A 15,268-nucleotide genomic window follows, 5' to 3' on the forward strand; every position below is an offset into this window, starting at 1 on the left:
AGCTGGTAAAAGCTGAACTTAGTTTCTTTGTTTTGGGAAGTAAAGGCAACAAATCATTTAACACAATCTAGTAGACTGATAGGTGTCCTGAGTAAACAGTCAGTTCAGTGAAATTGAAATTTTTTTAAAAATCTGCAGATTGTAGAAACAAAAAAATTGCTTGCAATAATCAGCAGATAAGACAGTGGCTGTGAGTGAGAAATGAGGTTAATATTTTAGGTCAATCAGAAACAAAAAGTTAAAAAAACTAGAATATTTCAAGTTGCAGACAAGGGACAGGCTGGAGAAAAAAGGGAATATGTGTGTGTTAGTGTGTAGACCAACAGAGAATAGTATAAATGGCTGATAGAAAATACTAGAAAATACTGTGGGATCTGATTCCCAGGTTCTGTTAGGAATCCAAAAATGAGTGAAAATGTGTTGCTTCATGATTGTTTACTTTAAAGTTTAAACAAAGAAACAGATACAAAGCATATGAATCTAAGAGAATACAAGTAAACAGGATCAAAGAACAAAGATGGCAATTTTTACAAAGGTTGACACTTTTATACCTGGGCTAAGACAAATTTCTGAAGTAAGGAAGGACCAATTAAAAGTCACACAGGTGTCATGTGCTAACACTTAGCCAATGAAAAATGCAAAGCAGTTAAACCATGATGTAACTGCTATTCTGCTTTTTGCCAGTAGGTGGAGACTAACCCCACATATTGTGAATATATGCGATACAAAATATAAATTGTGTGTTAGTGAAAACTACAATTTTACGATTTTAGTCTTACATTAATTCAACTAATACCAAAAGCTTAAAAAAACTGATTCCTACAGAGCTGAAAGCTCATTCTGAATGAACAATCTGTCTGGAAAAGATTTGAATCACAAAAAAAAATTAGAAGAACAGAGCACAGTGAGAAATTATGTTGGAAATATGAGATATAATCTGAAATAAAAGAGGATGCTAAAAATATCCAGCCGGTCAGGAACTGTGTGTGGAGAGAGGACAGACTTAAATGAGGAAATCCAGTTAGTCTCTATTTCTTACGATAAGAAAAAGCTGAGGCAATATGTTCTGATATAAATTATAGTTTCCATTAAAGATCTTACGAGCATCACACAAGAGCTACATAAGAATGTTGTGTCGTTTGCATGACCTCCCTGTCACTGTTGACGAGGCCAAAGACAGTGACGTGGAGATAGGTGTGGGATAGAGAATTGAAGTGATGGACAGCTGGAAGCTCAGAGGTGTTCCCCAAGTGGTCACCCAATCCATGTTTAGTGCAGGAGGGACCGCCCCATCAGCACCAAATGCATAAGGAAAAGTGCAAGAGCACGGCTGCTTCACCAGGAAGCAGCGTTTGGATCCTTGGATGGTGGGGAAGGGGAAGGGAAAAAGGTTAGGCATTGCAACTGGTGCAGTAGCCCAGGGATATGAGTGTCAGTGGAGATAAAGAGAAGGAACTGTCTCTTCAGAATTCTGAAGGAGGGAGAGAAATGACTGGTGAGAGTCAAAGTAATAAAATGTATTTACATTCCAAAGGGATTTAAAAACACCCTGCAGCACAGAGCTCTGGAATTCAGAACTACAACAAGCTGTCTGTGTTAAAACAGCGTAACCAGCAGATTTTCCAGATTGTTGGATTTTGTTAATCCCCCAATATATCTTAAATTCCCTTATTTCAGATGCAGTGAAGTAGTAATATAGAAAATTCTCCAGTGAATGTGCTGAGTTTCAAAAGTGTATGACCCCCACTTCCTCCTTAAGCTCACCAGAATCCCATTTCTCGTGCACCTTGGAAACTCAGAATATTAACTGAAGAATTTTCTACATTACTATTTCACTACATTTTAAATAAGGGAATTTAAAACTTTAATAACATCCATTCATCTGGAAAATCTACTAGTCTGGCACAAAGTCTGTAGTGCTTCAAATTAATAGAGTTTTATTGAACCTCATTGCTTGCCAAGGACTTTATGACTCCAGAAGCTTCATAAATGCTTTGCACAAATTATGTTCGAAGTGCAGCTCTTGTGGGAGTAAGCATGTCAACCAATTTGCAAAAATAATTCAGAAAAAAGGGCGCATGTTTTCAGTGACTGAAGGAGAGACACTTGGAGGAAGTCTTTGTTTGCATTGTAAGCTCTGTAGCTGAGTAGCTGGATGGGGCGCTGGCTTATTGTCTCTTCTGAATGATAATATTTCCAGCAGAACTCCAAACCTGCAGTGAGACTTTTAACCAACCGCAGCCAACATCAGAACCATGTGACCATGCCTTGGTTGATAAAACGTACCCTTTAATAAAATATACTTTTAAAATATATGATGCTGAGGATGTTCTAGGAGTCTGTGGTGGCCAGTGCGATCATGTTTGCTGTTGTGTGCTGGGGCAGCAGGCTGAGGGTAGCAGACACCAACAGAATCAACAAACTCATTCGTAAGGCCAGTGATGTCGTGGGGATGGAACTGGACTCTCTCACCGTGGTGTCTAAAAACAGGATGCTGTCTAAGTTGCATGCCATCTTGGTCAATGTCTCCCATCCACTACATAATGTACTGGGTGGGCACAGGAGTACATTCAGCCAGAGACTCATTCCACCGAGATGCAGCACAGAGCGTCATAGGAAGTCATTCCTGCCTGTGGCCATCAAACTTTACAACTCCTCCCTTGGAGGGTCAGACACCCTGAGCCAATAGGCTGGTCCTGGACTCATTTCATAATTTACTGGCATAAATTACATATTACTATTTAACTATTTTCTATTACTATTCTATTACTATTTATTATTTCTATGACTATTACTATTTACTATTTACTAATACTAATATTACTATTACTATTTCTATTACTATTTATTATTTACGGTGCAACTGTAACGAAAACCAATTTCCCCTGGGATCAATAAAGTATGACTATGACTTTTGAGTAAATACAGGGGTGAGGTGGCAGAAAAAGTGGGGAAGAGCAGAATCCCGAATGTATTCATACCCAGAATTTAATTTTCACAGAAAATTGGGGCATGTTCTGGAGTTAGAGCACATAGCAAATATTAACTTCTGCAACCAATCTTTAGACCGGAATGAGGATTGTAGATTAAATTTAAAATGCAGCCCTGGACAAAAGTATCCTGAGCTGTGGACACCAGTTACTTGAAAACCAGGCAACGCTGATTAACATTCATTTTACGTGTTTGGAGTGTGGGTGCAAAGAAGGAGTTGTGAAAATTTTATGTAATTCAAAGGAAGCATTGTAATTGTCTTGCTGACACCTTTACTCTTTAGCATATAAAGTGTCATGTAATATTGGGTTGGAAGTTCTCTTCCTTTGAGAGTGTCTCATTTTGTTGAATAAAGCACTTCTATATCTGCTAGCTTCAGCGTCTCTCGTTGCAACATATACTTTAATTCAGATTTCGAAAGATTCTGAATGTCTGACCTTCAGACTCCACGTTCAGTCGTTCCCACTGACCCTGTGCAGAGAAGACTGCCCAGTCATTTCCTCTCGTGCCTGCAGCCAGCTGAACACCGGTACACCACTGTACTCCCATAGCTTGTGTGCTCCATAGGGGAAAACTCTGGGTCCTGTAACACTGGGGGCAAGCCACAGTGAGCCGCTGAGGAACCACATAATCCAAGTAGTTTAAGGATATTTCTGGTTATCGCAGGGTGTTCAGCATAACCCCACCACCCCATCCCTGAGAATGACTGAGCAACTGAAACAGGCAAATATATATATATACGTTTGTGTGCAATAAACAGTTCTTTAAGGTGCCTCTGCAAAAGAGGTCAAATTTGAAATAATTTACATGCACATGCTATAGCCAAAGCAGGCCTGGTAATCATTTGAAGCCACCTGTAAAGGTGTGGTTAGACAGTTTTGGCAGTCAGTGAATGTCACAGAGGATAAGCACATCAGGGATAAAGGAGAACGTGGTCAACAGACAACAGCAAGAGGTCTCCAGCAAGGTCCATCGCACAGGTTCACTGCCAGTAAACTGCTTCACCAGCATCGTAAAATTTCCAAGTCAGCGTTCCTTTGCCCTTACCGAGTGAGGTCATTCTCGACAGGCAGCTGGTTCCTTCCACGATTACCAAAGGCTCCTCAACAAATGAAGCACCTCTGTAAAACTGCTGACAAGTCCATACTCGAAAATGTCTAACTGATGCCAAGTCACCATTGCCAGAATTTGTGGGGACCACATTCACATTATCTGCGGCATGGAATCCTTCAGCACTCTACCTGAGCTTTGTACATAGCCCCTTTGTTATGTGTTCTGACTGTGGCCCCGACGTTTCACATTTTCCCACAAAGACAACAGATTTCACTACATATGCCGGTGATATTAAACCAGATTCCAATTCTGACATTTTGTTTTCACTGTTAGAACTGAATGAGGGGCTGGCTGCATTGCTGAGCTCATTACTGTGAGTCTACAGTCACCTAGTGGTCAACATGGGTAAAGCCAGTAGGTTCTCTTCATGTGAAAACTTAACAGACTAGATAGCTTTTACAACAACCCTTCCTCATCACCACCAGTACAAGCTTTATATTCTTTATTTTACATGCTTCTGTCATACCTCTCTAGACTACTTTGCTACTGTCCCATTTCACTGACACAGCTTCTCGCTGAGATTTTGATCAATTACAGGCAAGTTAGTTTGGTTCTAGTAATATTTCCACAACTTTCTTAAAGTCAGTTTGGCTTAGCAATATACAACACAGACTGGATTCATCTCCAAACCATATCATAATTTAATTTCTACAACTGGAGCATAAATATAGACAATTTCCCTTCAGAGGAGAGACAAGAAAACATGGTCAAGTTTAGCAGTACGATATGAGAATTTAGGATTTTTTTAATACAAACTCAGTTTAGTTCTAAAACATTCAGAGTACTAACCTTCACACTCCAGCCTTGCGCCTTCCCACTGACCCTGGGCAGAACAGACTAATGTTGTGTTTCCTCGGATATACAGGTAGCCGGCCAGGCACGTATACTTTGTCTTACTACCATAGGTTGTGTTTCTCGGTGGGTATTGCAGTGTGTTTTCTAAAGATGGGGGTGAGCCACAGTCAACAACTGAGGAGAAACAAAAAGAAATGACTTAGAGTCTATCGTTAGGGATTGGACACGGAATCTTGCTCTGGCATGTGCAAAATGAACGGCAGCTCCAAAGAGATTTCTGGAACTGTAGACAGTAGTTAAGTAATATTTCTAACTTTCAGTATGAAATACCTGTTCATTTTCTATATCGGAGGCATATTGAGGTGATGTCTCTCATTTGCAGGATTTGAATTATTCTGTTTTCTTTGTCTCATTTTAGGGTTTTTTAAAAATCTTTTGGCAGAATAATATTTGTGCAATTGTTAAACAAATTTATAAATCCCTGGTTTCCAGAGCAATAGCTAAATTGGCAATGACTGCAATAATAGCTCCACATTCATAGTCACCCTTCAATGCCCGTGTTTTTATTATTCTGGGCTCCTTACAAATTACATGCCACTGCCTCGTGGTTTCTATTTCATGTCCACAATGAATGTGATTGGTCAGTAATCTATGGCATAATACCTACATTTGAAAAGCATTTTATCAGAACAAGATTTTTAATAGGGTGGCATAGTTACATGGTGGTTAGGGTAGCATTATTATAGAACCAGCAAGCCAGGATCAATTGTCTGTAAGGAGGCTGGATGTCCTCCCCATCAGGGCATGGATTTCCTCTGGGTGCTCCAGTTCCTTTCCACATTCCAAAGACATACAGTTTAGTAGGTTAACTTGTCATGGGGCTGTAATTAGGCAGCTTGGGCTTGTTCGGAGGGAGGGAGGGAGGAAGGAAGAGAGCAAGGGAGGGAGGGAGGGAGGGAGAGAGAGAGGGGGAGGGTGGGAGGGAGTGAGGAAAGTTGGCTGGTTGGTTGGATGGACGGATGGATAAAGAATGATACCTGGTTGGGTTTTTTCTGCCAGCATGGAAAAAAATAATAATATCGAAGTAGGTCTTTGGGGTGGTTTTCCAGTTGAGTTAAAATTAAAGAAATTAATATGTATTCATTTTTGATACGCCAATTTTTGTCTGCCCGTAGTAATTTGTTTGATTAAAACCGGCAAATAATCTATAGATTAATCATTTTGAAAACAAGTTCAAACAAATTGACTAATTCCTCTTAATACCAGGAATTTCCTCTACAAATATATAATCCTGACAAATATCTGCATTCCTTCTGCCTGGCCACTTGCACATGCCCAAGTTAATTCTTTCCCGGCTATAAATTCAATTGCCAAGTTCTCTTCTCACTTCTATATTCCAAGAAATCTTTAAAACTTGACCAATGTTGTTGTTGCCTGTCCCACTATCTGCCTTTGAGCTTCAGTGCGTGATAACTCTCCTGGAAAGTGCCTAGGGATATTTTGCTACGCTAAAGGCACCTTATAAAAGAAAGTAATTCAGTTGGCATATAAAGGCACATTCAGCATGTTTTGATTTTATATTCAGGAGTTCACTCACAAAGTGAAATTACTTATTCTATAGTGGATTTCAGAAAAGATATTAAGAGGGTAGATGAGAGCATCTTTCTGCTGGCTGGGGAATGTAGACCAGGAATCTAATGACATTGGTCTTTACAACTGTTTAGCTTAACTCCAATATTAACTACATTCAAAAAGAGACAGTGGATGTGAAACAACTGAGAGGCCCTTAATGAGAATGAAAGGTAGTATATAAATGCAAACATTTCATTCACTAGGAAGTACAGGATCAAATACATCCAGAGACACAAACCAATACAAACGGGTATTTTAGCTAACATAGTCATAAAAAGCCTCAAGGAGGACCATAACCTTGTTGTAGGGTTTGGAGGCTTGTGTGCCGCAATGACCCTGAGAGCTATGTTGGCTGGAGTCAGGTCTTTATACTTTGGCTCTTGGTAGGGTCACCCATGCCAAACAGGTCAAAGGCTAGAGGCCAGACTAAGAGTGGTCCACTGGTCCTCCAGGTTCGGGGGTTCAGCTCAGGGCTAACAACCTTGGCTGGTCAAACAAATTTGTTACGGAAACATCAATGAAGAATCCTTCTACATCTGAGTGTGACGGTATTCCTGAGGCTCCACCTGGGACTTGCATGACTGACAGCAGTGAAAACCAAGAGGAAGCTATGAAGGAAGTCTTGAACACTGCCAGAGACTGAGGAGCTTCATTGCTGCCCTAAACACCAGTGGTAGTAAGTAAGTACTGTAAATCATAAGATGACAAAATGCACTGGGTTCATTTCAACAGGAACAGCATTCAAAGCCAGACAGGCTTGGTTTGGCCACACTGGAAGTACTGTGAAACATTCCTGTCTCAATGTATAAAGCAAGATTTCAAAGTATGAGCGAAGATGGAAAAAATGTTTATGAATATGACACCAGCGTCTCAAGGGTACAGCTACTAAGAAAAGATTATCATTATTTGAGAAAAGGTAAGACTAACTTGTGTGTTTATAGAGGCCCCTAAAAATAATTTGTGGTTCCATTGAGAAGACAGAGAGGAGGACATGGAAGATCAAAATAGTCATTAACATATCCAGAGATCTAAGGAGATACTTTCAGAGTGGTGGGAATTCAGAACTCAATACTGTCAGTGGTTGAGGCAAAAGCAGATGCATTTACATCTTCATATACTTTTATATATTTTATAATATACATTTACAGCATTAAAAGAGTTAAGTTAGGCAAACGTGAAGAAGGAATCTATTTATTTATTTATTGGGATACAGCACGGAATAAGCCCTTCTGGCCCTTCACGCCGTGATGCCCAGCTATCCCCTGATTTAATCCTAGCCTAATCACAGGACAATTTACAATGACCAATTTAGCTACCAACTGGTACATCTTTGGAATCAGTGGAAAGATATAGAGTGAAATCCAGTAAGTTATGTAGGAATGAGCTCACACCAGGGAGACCATGCACTGCTTGGGTTGAAAGGATGGCATCTGTGAGGTAGATTCTACTCAACAACCACTTAGTCTGAAGGCTAAAAGAAACTGTGGATGCTGGAAATCTGAAATAAAAATGAAAATGTTGCAAGCAGTCAGGCAGCATTTGTGGTGAGAGAAAGAGAGTTAAGGATTCTACAGAGTGAAAAGGTGAGGAAATGATAAAGTGAAAGAAAACTGATGAAGAAATAAAACCTCACAAACATGGAGTACGTGCTGGATTTTATCTTCCTGTTATTTTAGCTTGAGTTTCATTTAGAAATGTTCTGGAGTTCCCACCTTGACAATTCATGCTTTGTCCTTCCCACAAACCCCGGGCAGAGCAGACTAATGCTGAGTTTCCTCTCACGTGATGGAAGCCGGGCAGACACTGGTACACCGCTGTGCTTCCATAGGTAGTGTTTGGTGGTGGGTTCCTCAGTGTGTTCGCTATAGCTGGGGGTGAGCCACAGTCAACAGCTGAGGAGTCACAAAAAGATTCGAGTTAAGATCACTTAACTGTCTGAAATTAAAGCACTATTACTGACGATTAAGCCTGGTTGTCTTGGCCATATCTTCTCACAACATTGAAGGTGGGCATTCAGCCCACTGAGTTTATATGCTAGCCCTCAGAACAACCTTAATCTCACATTCATTTCATAGAGTCTTAGGGCATGAGGAAACCCCTTCATCCCACTGAGTACACAGTGACAATCAAGCACTCTGTAACCTATTCTGTCCCACCTTCCACCCACCATTTCTCCACTCACCCACCTTATGGTTAATTTCCCGACATCTTTGGGTTGAGAGAGGAAATTGGAGCACACTGGAGGAAACTCACGGTAGTGTAGTGGTTAGCGCGTCAATGTTACACCTCGGGGCATCGGAGTTCAGAGTTCAATCCCAGCGTCCTCTCTAAGGAGTCTGTATGTCTTCCCCGAGGAAGGCATGGGTTCCCTCCAGGTGCTCTGGTTCCCTCCCACAGTCAAAAACAGAGCCGTTAGTAGGTTAATTGGTCATTGTAAATTGCCCTGTGATTAGTCTAGGAGTTGTTGGTGACATGGCTTGAAGGGCCAGAAGGGCATATTCTGCGCTGAATCTCTAAAATCAAATAAAACAAGTCCCCACACTAACAGGTTTGAAGAACAGAGACTACAGATGTTATCATCTGGAGCAAATAAACAAACTACTGGTGGAACTCAGGGGGCCGAGCAGTAGCAGTGGAAAGAAAGAAATTGGATGTCTCGGGCCAAGATTGCACTGGCAGCCAGCGAAGGGTTTTATGGGACTGGTGCTCAGCCCAAAGTTCCTCCAGCAGGTCAGCAGGTTGCTGGAGCTACGAGAGAGCAGTTCTACTCTGGGTCTGTCTCCAATTAATCCAGCAGGAAATCTGAGAGAGTCTCCTAGTTAGAGAGAAGTGGCACTGCAGGCCTCTCTCACAGGGAGAGGAAAATACAGAGATGTATTTCAGGGAAAAACAGAAATCTAAAATGAGCAAAATTGTAAAAAGGATATGAGATGAGGAAGAGTTGGGGAAAGATTGTGGGAAGCAGAAATACCAGAGTTGACTGGCTTGAATGGGCTATTTCTGGGCCGTAACTTCTACATAATAGTTTTATACCAGAACAAATAGTTTGATATACTGTAAAGTACCATTCCCTTCACACCCGGGTCTCTTTAACACTTCTTACCCCTCTGAAATGGCCAAAAGGCAGTTTTGTTTAAACACTTCCTCTTAGAAACTGAATTGTCAGTTTACATCTGCACCATCTGAAACAGAGAAACTTGCTCCCTGGGATTTCCTCCAGTTTGGAGTCTTAGAGATGATTGAAAGGGGAGAGAAAAATCACAGACAAATCAATTTGTACAAGGAGTTAACACACCAGGTTCTTGTAATGTGGGATGGGTGAATTTAATGGTCACCCAAGACACCCTGAGGACACCCTGTAATGTGGACTGGAGTTACAGGCAGAGTGGGATATAGTCACCTTTCTTTCTTTAATTATCTGCTTCTTTGTTTATTTGTTTGTTTGTTTTGTTTTATTTAGAGCTACAGAGGGGAATAGGTCCTTCTGACACTTCAAGCCGTGTGCCGCCAGCAACCCCGGATTTAACCCCTAGCCTAATCACAGGACAAGTTACAATGATCAATTAACTTACTATCGAAATGACCAATTAACCTACTATCGAAATGATCAATTAACCTACTATTGAAATGTCCTTGGCCTGTGGGAGGAAACCGGAACACCTGGAGAAAACCCATGCATTCTATGGAGAGGACGTACAGAGACTCCTTACAGATGACACCAGAATTGAACTCTGAACTCTGACACCCCGAGCTGTAATACCGTCCTGCTAACCGCTACACCACGGTGGCGTTACGTCTGGGATGTTTGTCAATGAAACAGCTGGGGTCACGGCACAGGAGGGAATTTATTGCTGTTATCTGGAAACTATTGGGAGATTTCCAGTGTGCAGGTGCGTAGCACCTAATGTAACATCCCTTTTCAAATATCACTCCTCCAAAAACGTAGATGCTGATTTGACAACACTTTCAAGTCTTGCACTGCTACATGAAGCCATAATGTCAGAGGCGAAAGTGGCACTAACTGAGCCTTGTTGACGATTGGCATGTAAATACATCACAGATTGTCCGTGATAGCACTTTGTAACGTCTTTCCAGTTCACCCCAACCACTCTTGTTCTTTGGTCACGACCCTACAAATTTTCTTTTTAAGAGTATAACTAAGTCCCTTTCAGGCAGCTCTGATCAAAATATTCAACCTAAAAATTATTCCTTATGTTCCACCTGGTTCTTTTACCAATTACTTTATACCAGTGACTTCCTGGCAGTGAATCATGATGTTCCAGCTCCTGCACTCAGCTCCCTGACTGATGAAGGCAAGCATGCCAAACAATAGAGCGGAGAGTTGTGATTCCTGGGAGCTTCCTGGGAGATCCAAAATCCAATTTCCCCCGGGATCAATAAAGTTTGACTATGACTATGACTATTACTATTCTCTGGTTGATGATCAGTGGTGAGCGGTGTGCCACAGGGGTCAGTGCTGGGCCCACAACTGTTCACGGTATACGTTAACGATTTGGAAGAGGGGACCAAGTGTAGTGGATCTAAGTTTGCTGATGACACCAAATTGAGTGGAAAAGCAAATTGTTCAGAGGATACAGAGAAATATAGATAGGTTAACTGAGTGGTCAAGGCTCTGGTAGATGGAGTACAATGTTGGTAAATGCGAGGTCATCCACTTTGGAAGGAAAAATAGAAGATCAGATTATTACTTAAATAGTAAAAATCGCAGCATGCTGCTGTGCAGAAGGACTTGGAAGTGCTTGTATGTGGATCACAAAAGGTTGGTTTGCAGGTGCAGCAGGCTATCAAGAAGGCAAATGGAACGTTGGCCTTCATTGCTAGAGGGATTGAATTTAAGTGCAAGGGGGTTATGCTGCAACTGTACAGGGTACAGGTGAGGCCACATCAGGAGTACTGTGTGCAGTTATGGTCTCCTTACTTGAGGAAGGATATACTGGCTTTGGAAGCAGTGCAGAGGAGGTTCACCAGGTTGATTCCAGAGATGAGGGGGTTAGACTATGAAGAAAGATTGAGTCACCTGGGACTGTAGTCGCTGGAATTCAGAAGGATGAGAAGAGATCTCATAGAAACATATAAAATTATGAAAGGGATAGATATGATAGAGGCAAGAAAGTTGTTTCCTCTGGTGGGTGAGACTGGAAATAGGGGACATCATCACAAGATTCAGGGGAGTAAATTTAGGATGGAGATGAGGAGGAACTGCTTTCCCCAAAGAGTAGTGAATCTGTGGAATTCTCTACCCAATGAAGCTGTTGAGGCTACCTCAGTAAATATAGTTAAGACAAGGTTAGATAGATTTTTGCATAGTAGGGGAATTAAGTGTTATGGGGAAAACAGCAGGTAGGTGGAGATGAGTCCATGGTCAGATCAGCCATGATCTTATTGAATGGCAGAGCAGGCTTGACAGGCCAGATGGCCTATTGCTGTTCCTATTTCCTATGTTCCTATATTATTGTGTAAATAGGACTATCTTGAATAGACTTCTTGCTCAGCATGAACGTTTTGGGCTACAGGGGGAAGGACACGTGACTAATCGGATTGCTCCTCTAGCAACTGGCATGGGCCCATTGGGCTCTATGGCCTCTTTCTGAGTTGCTTTGCATATAACAGTAGAATACTAAGGGAGAGACACACCATTGGATGTGCGCAGTTGTAGGTGGGATATTAAACCTGTCTCACTTCCCAGGTGGGCTTAAAAGATCCCAAAAAAAGGGGAAGGAGTGTTACTGAAGATTTGGTTGATATTTATCTATTAATCAACATTACTATAGCTAAGGGTATAATCAAATCGTTACTATTTTTCCATAGTACAACTTCATAGTGCTTACAATGTAGTGGGGGACTGTAGAAATGAAATATGTTTCCCTCCTAATTTTCTTTATGTTCTTCCTCTCAAAATGAGGCAAGTTAAGTTCTCAATAATCTCACTTTAAGGACTCACTATCTCATGTTCTCATTATTTGTCGCTATTTATTTATGTTTGCATTTGCACAGTTTGTTGTCTTCTGCACTCTGGTTGATCTTTCCTTCATCCTGCTATAGTTACACAAGAAAATGAATCTCAGGGTTGTACATGGTGACGTATATGTACTTCGATAATAAAATTTACTTTGGAACTTCTAATCTTTATTTTATGGAAGTTTAACTTGAGTGGAAAGACTAGTTGAGAGCTAACTCAGACTTGCTGGGATTTTTCCTTTCACCTTAGCGAGAATTTCATGTAGTGATGTTCTAGAGAACTGACCTTCACACTCCAGGTCTGGTCCTTCCCACTGTCCCCTGGCAGAGCAGACTAACGCTCCATTTCCTCTCAGACGCACGTGGCCAGCCAGACACTGGTACTCCACTGTGCTGCCATAGGTCGTGTTGCCCAGTGAGTATCGCACTGCATTCTGTAACTCTGGGGCTGAGCCGCAGTCAACAGCTGAGGAGACACAAAATGCAAAAGACTACTTTAGTCTCTGTGTTTCAAGTTAATTTAAATTCTGTGTTTTTATCCATTCTTTGCAATTACATTTATAATGTATCCAATGGAGTAAAAACCTGATAATCCAAATAGTTCAGCGTTTCATAAGACCATAACTTATAGGAGTAGAATTGGGCCATTTGGCCCATAGAGACTGCTCCATCATTTCATCACGGCTGATCCAATTTTCCATTCAGCCCCAGTCTCCTGCCTTCTTCCCCCTCCCCAACCGTATGCCTTCAAGCCCTGACCAACCAAGGATCTATCAACCTTTGCCCTAAATATACATAAAGACTTGGCTTCCATCCTTTGTCTAAAGAAATTCCTCCTTATCTCCATTCTAAATGGATGCCCCTCTATTCTGATGCTATATTCTCTGGTCTTAGTCTCTCCCACCATAGGAGACATCCTTTCCACGTCCACTCTAGTATGGTCTTTCACCATTGGATAGGTTTCAATGAGGGCACACCTCATTCATCTGAGCTATCAAACACTCTTCATATGACAAGCCATTCAATCCTGGAATCACATTCATAAACCTCCTTTGAACCTTCTCCGGTTTCAGCACATCCTCTTAGGACAAGGAGCCCAAACCTGCTCTCAATACTCCAAGTGAGGCCTCACCAGAACTTTATAAAGTTTCAACATTACACCTTTGCTTTTATATTCTAGTCCACTTGAAATGAATGCTAACATTGCATTTGCCTTCAACATGAAAATTAACCTTTAGGGAATTCTGCACAAGGGCTCCCAGGTCTCTTTATGTTTCAGTTTTTTGTATTTTCTCTCTATTTAGAAAATTAGATTAGATTAGATTCAACTTTATTGTCATTGTGCCGAGTACAGATACAAAGCCAATGAAATGCAGTTAGCAACTGACCAGAAATGCAAAGAATAGTGCTATTTACAAAATAACTGCGAATAAAAAATGTGTTACAGCACACAAATATAAAAGTACTGAGACAGTACAATACGGATGCAATACTGCTTAGCGCTGTGATGAGAGGTTCAGCAGGGTCACAGCCTCAGGGAAGAAGCTCTTCCTGTGCCTGCTGGTGTGGGAGCGGAGGCTCCTGTAGCACCTACCGGATGGGAGGAGAGTAAAAAAGTCCATGGTTAGGGTGAGATGCATCCTTGATAATGCTTTTCGCCCTGCCCAGGCAGAGTTTATGGTAGATATTCTCAATGGTGGGCAATTGGGTGCTGATAATCTGCTAGGCAGTTTTCACCACACGCTGGAGTGCTTTGTGGTCCGATATGGGACAATTGCCATACCACACTGAGATGCAGTTGGTGAGTATGCTCTCAATGGTACAGCAGTAAAAGTCCGTCAGTATTCTGGGACAGAGGTGAGCTTTCTTCATGCTCCGCGGGAAATAAAGGTGCTGTTGCACCTTTTTAATCAGGATGGAGGAGTTCAGGGACCAGGTGAGATCCTCAGAAATGTGGACACCAAGGAATTTGAAGCTTGATACATGCTCCACTACAGCTCCGTTGATGTAGATGGAGACGTGAGTGTGGCTCCTGGCATGCCTGAAATCCACAGTGATCTCCTTGGTCTTCTGGGTGTTAAGGGCCAGATTGTTGTCGGCACAACACGCGGCCAGGTGCTGGACCTCCTCCCTGCAGGCTGACTCGTCATCCCCTCTGATCAGGCCAACCACCGTGGTGTCATCTGCAAACCTGATTATGGAGTTAGAACCATGTACAGGAACGCAGTCATAGGTGAAAAGGGAGTACAGAAGAGGGCTCAGCACACAGTCTTGAAGCACGCCGGTGTTCAGGGTGAGAGTGGAGGAGGAGAGGTTGTCTAACTTAACTGATTGGGGTCTGTTAGTCAGAAAGTCCAAGGTCCAATTGCAGAGGGATGAGCTGATACCAAACTGGTGAAATTTGGTGATCAGCTTGGAGGGGATCACAGTATTGAATGCTGAGCTAAAGTCAATGAACAGCATTCTGACATAAGAGTTGGGGCTCTTACGTCAATCAGCCCTTTCTGCTCTTCTACCAAAAGTGCATGACCGTACGCTTCCTAACACTGTATTCTATCTGCCATTTCTTTGCCCATTCTCCTATTCTCTTTAAGTCCTTCTGTAGCCTCTCTACTTCCTCAAAACTACCTGCCCCTCCAGCTATCTTCATATCTTCTGCAAACTTTGCAACAAAGCCATCAGTTCCATCATCCAAATCATTGACAGATAATGTAAAAAGAATCAGCCCCACACAGACCTTGTGGAACACCACTAGTCA

At 41.9% G+C, this 15,268-nt stretch overlaps 1 protein-coding gene across 7 annotated transcripts in view; it reads right to left on the minus strand.

The window, feature by feature from the left end:
* Positions 1-15,268, minus strand: part of susd1 (sushi domain containing 1) — a 205,556-nt gene that overhangs the window by 93,592 nt on the left and 96,696 nt on the right. For 6 of the 7 annotated variants that reach the window (XR_011886010.1, XM_072258166.1, XM_072258165.1 and 3 more), the window contains exons 14-16: positions 12,797-12,976; positions 8,244-8,423; positions 4,894-5,073 (exon numbers count right to left, since the gene is read on the minus strand). Coding sequence is in view for 6 of the 7 variants with exons in the window: in XM_072258166.1 (XP_072114267.1) it covers positions 4,894-5,073; positions 8,244-8,423; positions 12,797-12,976 (540 nt within the window). In the remaining variant the exon portion in view is untranslated. The remainder of the gene's footprint in view (positions 1-4,893; positions 5,074-8,243; positions 8,424-12,796; positions 12,977-15,268) is intronic. The other variant, XM_072258170.1, reaches the window with a different exon arrangement.

This window comes from Mobula birostris, chromosome 5, assembly GCF_030028105.1.
Source record: "Mobula birostris isolate sMobBir1 chromosome 5, sMobBir1.hap1, whole genome shotgun sequence".
Lineage (NCBI taxonomy): Eukaryota > Metazoa > Chordata > Chondrichthyes > Myliobatiformes > Myliobatidae > Mobula > Mobula birostris.